This window comes from Alosa alosa, chromosome 14, assembly GCF_017589495.1.
Source record: "Alosa alosa isolate M-15738 ecotype Scorff River chromosome 14, AALO_Geno_1.1, whole genome shotgun sequence".
NCBI classification, from domain to species: domain Eukaryota; kingdom Metazoa; phylum Chordata; class Actinopteri; order Clupeiformes; family Clupeidae; genus Alosa; species Alosa alosa.
The window spans coordinates 11017429-11028970 of NC_063202.1; the positions used below are offsets into that span (position 1 = coordinate 11017429).

Sequence of the window (11542 nt, forward strand, 5' to 3'; positions counted from 1 at the left end):
CCACAGGGTTGGGACTTCCACCTACCTTTAAGCCCTCATGTCTTTATGCCTACATTCCGATTGGTTTGGCGCAGTACAGCAAACCCAGGAGAAAAGGTGGAATAATATATGACCTCAAATTAATTTGTAATTTCTATGTGGTTGACATAGCATAAACATCCTTTTATAATGGATGATTATTTGATTATTTGGATATTTACCTTGCCAAAGCACTTTGCCACTTAGACATCATGTGGCATCACGATTCTATATTTTATATTGTTATATGTTTCCTTTCGCAAAATACAGACTTTTCATCGTAAACAGATACAGAGCTGTCCTCACAATAACTGTTCTAAAATATATAAGTGATCCATTATAGTGAATGAACTGCAGTAGGCTAAACAAAGAACACCGTAAATGAATGGCTTCTACTGGACCATCTTTCAGTTATGAACATTTGGCGTTATAATAGGCCTAATACTTGGCTTGTGGCACACTTAAACTGTAGAGGGCGTGCTGTGCCCACAAAACGTAACAAACCTCTCCAGTAGGCTATCCTGAAAAGACTGAATGGCGAAAACTGACTTTGTAACAGGAAAAAGAAAGAGCCCTCCTGGCACTTAACGGTAAACACGTTAACATACAGATGGAAACATGAGATTCTGTGAATGCAAATGCAAAAGAATGGAATTAATGCATTCCGTGCCTATTCTGAGTTGGGCTGGTGATAAAAGATCACTACATTTGAGTATACGCACTTCCACACAATAAAGAGCCAACTTACATCTAGACGGTTAGGCGTAGCCTACTCGAACAGCTTGGTTGATTTTTGTGAGCAAAGTGTGACATATTTCGGACAGACACGTATCTGCCGCCTTGGTGCTGCGCCTGCTCAGAAGCGAGCGCTTTTCTGCTTACAGTAGCAACATCCTCAGCTGGCCCTACTGGCTGGAGTCCCGATGTGCGATTGGCGGTGGTCTGATTGTGGATTGTGGTGGTGGAGCGTCGCTCTATTGTAGTCTGGTGCTGCTCCGTGTTACCTAGAAGGTGACATCTAAAAAAAACCGCGTTATCCTGCGAGCGATGAAAGAATGATCAGAGAGAACACTGCTCGCATAGCGCAGCAAAAACTCCCGTTTCCACGGTAAGTTTATTCATTTTGGTCTTTTGTTATCAACAACATTTGATATGTGTTTACCGTTTCAGCGCGTTGTAGTTGCTATGAATACAATATTGGCATTCCCTTGTGCATAATGCCAGTGGAGTCGTACAGTCATCTTTGTTGTGGCCCGTATGTTTGAGATCGTATAGATTTTTGTCTGGCTGTGTTTTGGTTAGCCTGCAGTCATTTACGCTTTTGCAGCCGTGTTACTCTTTCCAAAAACATGGCCAAGCTTGATATTGCATTTTCCTACAATAGGCTACTTTATAGCTTACTGGACTATATAGGCTACTGTTGGTTTAGTCAGCAATATTTTAGAGACGATTCAAGAGCGTAAACACCATGCAGTAGCCTAGACTATTAGGCTATAATTACCAGTGCATGGTTTATTATTGAAGGGCAGCTTTTGATGCGTTTTGCGGACTTCAACGAGGTTTCTCACATGTTGTCTGTGTGGTGCGTCTGTTTACTCTCTGAGATGGGCCAAGGCATTCGACGTATCCGCGTTTCACGTTTCATCTGGCGAGATGAAATTTAATATGAAAGTCAATTACAAATCTAAAAATGGCTGTCGGGTGACTGGTTGTGAATTTAGTCTGCATTCTTTCCAAGTAAGGCGTGGAATCGGTTGGCTTCAACAAGCACACGTGTCCACGTACATGCCAATGAATCAACCGAAGATGATTTCTCAACTCACCTTTTCAGGTAGAGATAGGCTACTATCACCCCCAGCGCCAACGGGCTGACGACTTCCCAGTCAAGAAAAATGACTCTACAGCCTGTATGTTCACCTGTGCATGTCATTAAGACACCAAGGGAGTGCTAGACCTCTCTTTATTTTTGCTTCATGCTCAGTGATGTCAGATAATGTATCAGCTATTACAGTAAAACGATTGTTCCAATCCCAATACACACACACACACACACACACACACACACACACACACACACAGATGCTGTTTGTTGATAGAAGTGGACAGAGGTAGATCTGTGTCGGTTTGGGAAAGTCAAACTGCTGGAATATTTGTATGTTTAGTATGTAATTTGGTTACACAACACATGTCTTTGGTGATAGTGCTGTTATGAATGATTACTTTTAGTCGATTTATCTGTCGATTATTAGTAATCGAGTAGTGGTTTAATTGATAAAATGCCAAAAAATTACACAAATCAATTAATTATTGCCAATTTGGTTAATGATTCATTCAATAGTCGACAACTAATCGATTAATCAATTAATTGTTGCAACCCAAATTGGTGATAGTGGCAGACAACATGTATCTCTCTAATATACTGTATGTGTGTGTGTGTGTGTGTGTGTGTGTGTCTCTGTGTGCGGTCATGTGTATATGTTTGCATGTGCACATGTGACTGTGTATATCGAATGGTTTAAGAGGGCTTATGTATCTACTCTGTGACAATACTTTAATCTGTTATTAGTGAATCTCGTGTTTGCACACACACACACACACACACACACATAGACAATGTTTTTTGTTTCCAGGGCTTCTGTTTATCCCAGCTCTATGTTTATGCTTCCAGAGACTCTCAGTGGCTTGAACGCTGATTAATCAGATGTATGTGTGTGTGTGTGTGTTGAGTTCATATTTGTATGTTGTGTGCTCTTGGTCAGGTATACACAGTAGTATGTGTGTGTGTGTGTGTGCGTTCTGTGTGTGTGTGTGTCCCAGCCACATGTGTGGAACCTTACATTTATATCTTTTTTTTGTCCTGGCCACATCAGAACCTCATCTCTGCAGATGTTCATTGAGAGCAGCTCTTTGAACGCTAACAGGAGCAAGACAAGCGGCTCCTCTCCGTCAGACATTAAGCCTGTGCGCTCAGTTAGGAGCAGTCTGGACCTACTGTAGCGCTCAGATAGGAGCAGTCTGGACCTACTGTAGCGCTCAGTTAGGAGCAGTCTGGACCTACTGTAGCATAGCAGTGAGGAGCAGTCTGGGCCTACTGTAGCATAGCAGTGAGGAGCAGTCTGGGCCTGCTGTAGCATAGCAGTGAGGAGCAGTCTGGGCCTACTGTAGCATAGCAGATAGCGAGGTAGCGGCATGAATGGGGGGATTGTGTGCCCTGAGATGTCTGATGTCTGTTCTGCTCTGAGGCTGTGACTCAGGGAATGAATGGAGGTCCGAAAGCTTTTTCCTCCATCCATATGTCAATATGAATGGTCTTCACAGAGAGAGCAGTTAACCTCAAGGACAGGGACTTACTGGCTCCAGACACGCAAACACACACACACACACACACACACATACACACACACACACACACACACACACACACACACACACACACACACACACACACACACACACACACACACACACACACACACAGTTGTGTCTTAGGAAGAGAGTGAGTGTGTGTATCCATGTGTGCACGCTGTGCGTGTGTGTGTGTGTGTGTGTGTGTGTGTGTGTGTGTGTGTGTTAGACTACTGCAGACACAAGGCCCCTCAGTGCAGCGGGGCTCTGTGAAGCTGTGTCCGTGCGAGGCAGAGATGGCTCTCCCAGCTGGCCGTGCCAACCACACCAGCCCGTGGCCGTCTAGCCTCGCAGAGGAGGACACGACACACACTCCAGCAATAACACCGGCCAGGCCCGGCCTCTCAGTGAAAACAAACACAACAGTACCTGTTGAGCAGCTGTGTGCATGCGTGTGTGTGTGTGTGTGTGTGTGTGTGTGTGTGTGTGTGTGTGTGTGTGTGTGTGTTTGCAAGTGCGTGTGTATGTGTGTGTGCATGTGTGTGTATGAGTGTGTTTGTGTTTGTTTGTGCATGTGTGTGTGTGTGTGTGTGTGTGTGTGTGTGTAGGGGGACAATGTGCTCTGTCAGTGATGAGGAGTAAGTGTGTGGAGATCCCATGAGGAAGGCTGTTAACACATAAGCCAGGAAACCACGAGAAATCCCCTGGGCCTGAAGAAGCCCTGGAGTCACGCGTGCACGCACCGGTCAAGTGCTGCTTAGTTTCAGGAACATTAAACTACAGAAACGGCTAGGTAATGCACAATAGACTGAATCGAGTGTTTTCTTTTCTACATAGAAATTTACGAAGATTTTTAGATAGTTTATTAACAAACCTTATGGTGAGTTTAAGCAAGGAAGCAAATCAAATTAATCAATAAATTCATATTTAATTAATAGAATGTACTGTGTAATCAAAATAAATGAAGTTATTTCAGTGTTGCAAGAGATTTCCTTTCCATATCAGGGCATATGTACACGTGCTGTGAGCAGTACTAACACACTGAATACTCTCCATTGCATGTCTCGATTACAGTCATATGCTGCTGATGTCAGCCTAAAGACGTGTGTCTGGCAGGCAGGCAGCTCAGCGGAGCTAGAAGTGTGTTTTGAATTGTAGTCAAGATGTTGGCAGTGACTGGACGCTCTGCTCTGCACTCTATATCATGATGCGCAGCGGCATTCCCTTTGTGACATCACAGGTCTCCCCTGACACAGAGCTGCAAATCAACGTCACTTTTTTTAAACCCTGCTTGTGACAAGTGTTTGAAGTGACTCAGCCGCATCTGTGATTGGTTAATGTGATTGCATGCAGGTCTCTGATAGGCTGCTGTGATGTGTGGATGAGCTTGTGTCTCTGTCAGGAAGACACAGGCTGCAAATACCAACAGACTCGGCTCTTGGGTTATAAACCACAGAATGCTCCTCTCTCCATGTTTGTATGACTCTCTTTTTCTCTGTCACATTTTCTTATTGTCCCTCCTTCATATCTCCTCTATAGTTTACATCTGTTCATGTCTTTCTTGGTCTCTGTTCATTCTCAGCCCTCTTCATAGCTCTCTCAACTGCCCTTCTCATCTGCCCCATATTATCCATTGCCCTCTTTCCTTCTCTCTCTTACTCTCTCTCTCTCTTTCTCACTTTATCTCTCTTTCTCACTGTCATTCTTTCACATTTATCTTTCTACCCTCCCCTTTTTCTTCACTTTTATTTTTATGTCTGTCATCTTCTCACCCCTGTCTCTGTACTGACGTCTCCTTTCTCTCTTTTCCCTCCTCTCTCTCTCTCTTCCTCCCTCATCTGTCTTTTTCTCTCTTCTTCCCTTCTCTCTCTCTCTCTTCTTCCCTCCTCTGTCTTTTTCTCTCATTCACTCATTCATTTATTGGTCTGTTTCTCTCTCTTCTCATCTATTGCTCTCCCCCCTTCATCTTTATGTGTGTCATACCCCCATCACTTTGTTCTCTCTCTCTCTCTCTCTCCTCTCTTGTTCCCTCTCCCTTCTCCAGCTCTGTAATGCTTTTCTCTTCCTCCTCCCCTTCTCTTCCTCCCTCGTTCTCCCGCCCTCTCTCCGTTTCTCTCTCTCTCTGTTTTGGAGAGGCCTCTCTGGGGGCTTGTGTAGAGGAGCAGATAGCTTCCACATGTGACCACAGCAGCTTGGACGCAGCGGCTCTTACAGCACAAGCATGGTAGCAGAGAGAAGAAACTTAACTAGTGTGTGTGTGTGTGTGTGTGTGTGTGTGTGTGTGTGTGTACGTGCTTGTGGGCTAATGGTGATAACCGTAAGAGTACACAGGCACATAACATTAAACATCCTCACCAATGACTGTTAAAACTTTGTTTGCATCAGTAATGTAGTCTGCATGATACGCAGGACTACGCAGTATACCCACTTAAAAAGCATCACCATCTCAGTATACCCTCTTAAAATAGGCAAGGATTATCATCTGGGGTTGATCACAATACTGTATATCCACTACAGTATACTAGACTACACCACTGGTTGAGATATACAGTATTACTCTCCTCACTTACTTTCTTCCTCAAAAACGCCCAGTCTGACAGGCATCAGAGTAACATCTGATACTCTCACTTACATCTATTCACCCTCCCAATGTAAAGGAATCCACCCTACAGCGTTCTCAGTGAACACAGACAACTACCACAGGCCCTATCCTCCTCTCAAATACCACCAGACAACAAAGGCTAAATCACTAATCTGTAATCTGAGCGAAGGAGTGAGGGATTAACATCCCTGCAGTGGGTGTGATTTGGGACTCTCTCTCTTAGCATCAGTGACCGCTGTCGCCCCATCTTGTCAGAGACACAGCAATGGGGGAGGCCACTGCCTGGTGGGGGTCCGCACAGTGGGGGGGGGGGGTCTTGCTGCCATAATCCAGCCAGAATCTCTGGCTTGTCTGCTTTTACGCCATGAGGTGCACTCGGATCGTACACAAACAATAGGCCCCAACCTCTCACGTCCCAGATGTTGTTTATGTGGATTATTTACAAAACAAACACACAAACAGACAGGCATATTGATCATGATTCAGCTGTATTTAAACCACTTGAATAATAAATGTATTCTGCTTGAATAATTTAATTGCTGTTATTGCTGTACTATTGACACGTATCGGCATGTAATATGTCACAGACCATAGGAGTAAATCCAACGTGTCGCCTCACAGACACAGATCCATATGATCTTCATCCTTTTAGTCAGGATTATCCCAAGCAACTTACAAACAAGGTCAGATATAAAACATGTATGTAAAGCCACAGGGTGAGATGCATGTGTGTGTGTAGGGGAAATGTATAGGGTGAGATAAATGTATAGGGTGAGATGCATGTGTGTGTGTAGAGGAATGTAGGGTGAGATGCACGTGTGTGTGTAGGGGAATGTATAGGTTGAGATGCATGTCTGTGTGTAGGGCGAATGTATAGGTTGAGATGCATGTCTGTGTGTAGGGGAATGTATGACTCCATGTATGTCTGTGTGTAGGGGAAATGTGATGTATATCTATGACTCCATGTATGTGCTGTTTTGCTTAAACTCATTTATTGTGCCGTCAGTATATACGTATATATACTTTTTTTGATCCCGTGAGGGAAATTTGGTCTGCATTTATCCCAATCCGTGAATTAGTGAAACACACTCAGCACACAGTGAACACACAGTGAGGTGAAGCACACACTAATCCCAATGCAGTGAGCTGCCTGCTACAACAGCGGCGCTCAGGGAGCAGTGAGGGGTTAGGTGCCTTGCTCAAGGGCACTTCTGCGCTTCCTACTGGTCGGGGTTCGAACCGGCAACCCTCCGATTACAAGTCCGAAGCTAACCAGTAGGCCACAGCTGCCTGTCAGTTCAGTGAGTAATCAGACAGTCAAAGTGACATTCACCCAGGCCAGCTGATTGTGTTGAAGTTCATAATAGTGTTCATAGTGGATTAGATCCGTGACTTAGTCATAGTTATCATCACTTTTGTTTAGGCAGAGAAGGGTTTGCGTATCACTGCAGTTTCCTTTCTTTATGTGTATTGTGAAGGTGTGAAAGACACCCATGCACATGATGCACCTCATGTTGATACGTTACTAATACACACAGCACATAGTAAATGACAGGCGCAAAGAGAAAGAGTAAAGCACAAGGCTGAGCTTGAGAAGTGTTGAATGCTGAGCTTGGGAAGTGTCAGATGCACTTAAAAACAGAAAGGTGTGTGTGTGTGTGTGATTCTGTTTCTGTGTATTTGTGTGTGTGTGTGTGTGTGTGTGTGTGTGTGTGTGTGTGTGTGTGTGTGTGTGTGTGTGTGTGTGTGATGTAAAAACTGAGTGATTGATGCATGAGCAGATCTGTATAAACGAGGGAAGAGACCGCATGAATAAGTGTGTTTGACAGAGAGATGGAGGATGACAAGAGCATGTGTTGAGCATGCAGTGGAGACCTCGAGGGAACGGCATCTCTAAATGGGTCAGATGATCCACTACTGCAGTTTAATTGTCTCTCTTTATTTTGAGAGTTAAATCATCTCATGAATAGGCCCCTCAGATCAAACCAGCCAAACACAACACGTCCACAACAGTCATGTGAGAGAGAGAAGGTAAAAGAGACCAAATGTGTGTGTGCTTTGTGTCTGTGGAACAGCGGGTTAAGCTCAAGGGTCAGTACTGGTGAAACTCAAACACAGTCATGTTCATACACACACACACAACAAACACAGACTGCCGAATCAGCTTCTGCTGTGTTTGAGAGCAGTTGTGTAAGAGGATAAGAGAGCTGCATGGCTCGGTCAGTTAAGAGATCATCGAGTGCCAGCATCAAACATCCGCCATGATGCGTGCGCTGCTGTCTGGACCCGCTGGATGGGATCTGGGGATGATGATGATGATGATGATCAGGGTGGACATGTTGATGTTGTCCTATTTGTTTGGGTTGTGCCATGGGTTTATTTTATCAGAATGTCATTGCATGGCAGATGGTGAAAACTCATACAGCAAAAAATTCTGTGCAACAGTGTGTGTGTGTGTCTGTGTGTCTGTGTGTGTGTGTGTAGGCCTATGTTTGCGTGCTTTAGTGTTTGTGTGTGTGTGTGTGTGTAGGCCTATGTTAGTGTGCTTTTGTGTGTGTGTGAGTGTGTGTGTGTGTGTGTGTCTGTGTGTGTGCCCGCATGAACAAATGCTCATGCCAGGAAGGAGACTATTTCTGTATGTGTGACAGATGCCTGGAGGAGGCATGCAGTGAATGAGAGAGAGAGAGCAATGAGAGAGAGAGAAGAGAGAGAGAAGAGAGCAAAGGAAAGAATGAGAGAGGCCAGGGAAAAGACCTAGAGACACAGCGAAAGAGAGAGATGTGAGAAAAGAGCGAGAGAAAGAGGAGTGTAGATACGGTGAAAACAGAGAGGGAGGAAACGTGAGGCAGGTCCAGAACACGAAGAAGGGAGGAGGAAGGGAGGAAAAGAAAAGAAGAATGGGCATGAGAGAGGGACTGAAAGAGAGAGGTGTCCGGCACAGAGGAGTGGTGGCAGAGGAAGTTTGGCGGGAACCTTTTTGGCCTGTCCTGTCCGTCTCCTCGTTCCCAGGGGGATTGCGTTTCTGATGTGCACAGCAGACGGCCTCCTCAGAGCACAGGGAGGGTATGGTTACCCGTGCGGCATTTCCAGCTGACTCCGGGCCAGACTTTGGTCACTACACCACTGACCACAGGCATTGGACGGACACAAACACAGCGGATCTGAGAGCAGTGTGTTCTCTCTCTCTCTCTCTCTCTCTCTCTCTCTCTCTCTCTCTCTCTCTCTCTCTCTCTCTCTCTCTGTGTGTGTGTGTGTGTGTGTGTGTGTGTGTGGGTAGCACAGAATCAAACACACAAATATTGGTGCTGTGAGTGAACTCTATTTGGAAACATCAACCACATGCCAACGCAACTAGTCAGGGATAGGTTAGTAACCCCTCGCATCACAGGTTCCACATCTTTGTGTGTGTGTGTGTGTGTGTGTGTGTGTGTGTGTGTGTGTGTGTGTGTGTGTGTGTGCGCATACCAAGAGCTTGTAAGCACATACTCATGTGCACATGAACACAGACATACAGGTCAGTGATGCATGCAGGATATATGGTGTGATGGTTGTTGTTAGGGTGAGAATATGGGAGGTATGTTGAAGAGTTTATGTTTCATGCGGGCATCTGAGCGTGGTCTTTATGTTTCATGCGGGTGTCTGAGCGTGGTCTTTATGTTTCATGCGGGCATCTGAGCGTGGTCTTTATGTTTCATGCAAGCATCTGAGCGTGGGCTTTATGTTTCATGCGGGTGTCTGAGCGTGGTATTTAATCCTGGTATGTTGAAGAGTCTATGTTTCATGCGGGCATCTGAGCGTGGTCTTTATGTTTCATGCAGGCGTCTGAGCGTGGTCTTTATGTTTCATCTGGGCGTCTGAGCGTGGTCTTTATGTTTCATGCGGGTGTCTGAGCGTGGGCTTTATGTTTCATGCGGGTGTCTGAGCGTGGTATTTAATCCTGGTATGTTGAAGAGTCTATATTTCATGCGGGTGTCTGAGCGTGGTCTTTATGGTTCATGCGGGCGTCTGAGCGTGGTCTTTATGTTTCATGCGGGCGTCTGAGTGTGGTATTTATGTTTCATCCGGGCGTCTGAGTGTGGTCTTTATGTTTCATGCGGGCGTCTGAGTGTGGTATTTATGTTTCATCCGGGCGTCTGAGCGTGGTCTTTATGTTTCATGTGGGTGTCTGAGCGTGGGCTTTATGTTTCATGCGGGTGCCTGGGCGTGGTAGTTAATCCTGGTATGTTGAAGAGTCTATGTTGAAGAGTCTATGTTTCATGCGGGTGTCTGAGCGTGGTCTTTATGGTTCATGCGGGCGTCTGAGAGTGGTCTTTATGTTTCATGCGGGCGTCTGAGAGTGGTCTTTAATCCTGGTTTGTCCTCTTTGGCAGGTGTTGACATGAAGAAAGACATAGAGGTTCTGGTTGCAGAGGAAAGAGCAGCAATCATCTCTAAATATGATAAGGTAGGTGGCTGATGTGTTTACAAATTACAGAAATGTTTTTTTAAATGGCTATATACTGTAAATGGATCCTACCCAAATACATACAAATAAACACTGGAATACACGTTGACAGTAATTACACTTGCTCCTTCAGTTTCCATTTGTATGTCTTACTGTGTGTGCACATTTGTGCCTGTGTGTGTATGTGCTGTCATGTCCACTCTCAGGAGGAGAAGTACGTTCTTTTTCAGTCGCATCGGTAAAAAACGTGACCGCTACTCTATGAGGGAGCCCAGGACCAAAAACAACGTGTGTGATAGAATGTGTGTGTTGGGGGCGAGGGAGTGCTGTGTTGTAATAATAATAATAATAATAATAATAATAATAATAATAATACATTTTATTTGTATTGCACTTTACATTTCATAAGATATCTCAAAGTGCTGGTGTTGTGTTGTGTTGTGTTGTTGTGAGCATGGCCTTGCGACTCTCTTTGATGGGGCTTGTTTGCATGATGCACTGGCGCTGGGGCTTGACCCCAGACTTGTAAAAGCGAGGAGCAGAGGGAGTCTGGGATCACACACAGTTTCATGACAAATGGTTTTCATCACATAAAACATGTTTCACTGAGGATCCAAATTTAACATCGGCCCGTTTGGGACTCTAGGCATGCCATAGAGTTGTGAGCTTTATGATTAAACTGAGAAATGAGGGCTAACTCAGGGTAATATCACACGAACACTCACAGTCACAGTCACAGTGAGGAAGAATTAGAGACTTACAATTACTTATAGTATAATTACAGTTCCAGTTGAATACAAATTCTAGAAGCGTTACTAGATTTGCTGGGCTGGCTAGAGATCACAGAGTAAACATAGGGTTTGGGGCATCCTGACTGAAACAGGCTGTGTTAGATGGTCAGGCTGTGTTTATGTCATGGGTATGTGTTAGATGGTCAGAGGAGTGACCTGGTGTTGCGTGAGGGGGCGGGGTATGGTGTCATGTATATCTCACCGGATATGTATATATATTTCGCCGGACGCCATATATATCGCACCGGACACGTCCTGTCAGCAGCCTCCTTGGTTTAGCATCTCTCAGAGCCCCTGCAGACAGAATGCCCCAGCAGCAAACTCACCTCCAACCATGTAATA

The 11542-nt window shown here is 45.0% G+C and overlaps 1 protein-coding gene across 6 annotated transcripts in view; it reads left to right on the forward strand.

Annotated features, from left to right (window-relative positions):
- The first annotated feature begins 912 nt into the window (after window positions 1–912).
- LOC125306754 (USP6 N-terminal-like protein) overlaps window positions 913–11542 on the forward strand; it is a 21732-nt gene continuing 11102 nt past the window's right edge. For 3 of the 6 annotated variants that reach the window (XR_007195600.1, XR_007195599.1, XM_048262264.1), the window contains exons 1-3: window positions 1109–1126; window positions 10336–10409; window positions 10616–10697. Coding sequence is in view for 4 of the 6 variants with exons in the window: in XM_048262264.1 (XP_048118221.1) it covers window positions 10402–10409; window positions 10616–10697 (90 nt within the window). In the remaining 2 variants the exon portion in view is untranslated. Of the gene's footprint in view, window positions 1127–9313; window positions 9331–9386; window positions 9480–10335; window positions 10410–10615; window positions 10698–11542 lie in introns of those variants that run through there. The other 3 variants (XM_048262265.1, XM_048262267.1, XM_048262266.1) reach the window with 3 other exon arrangements.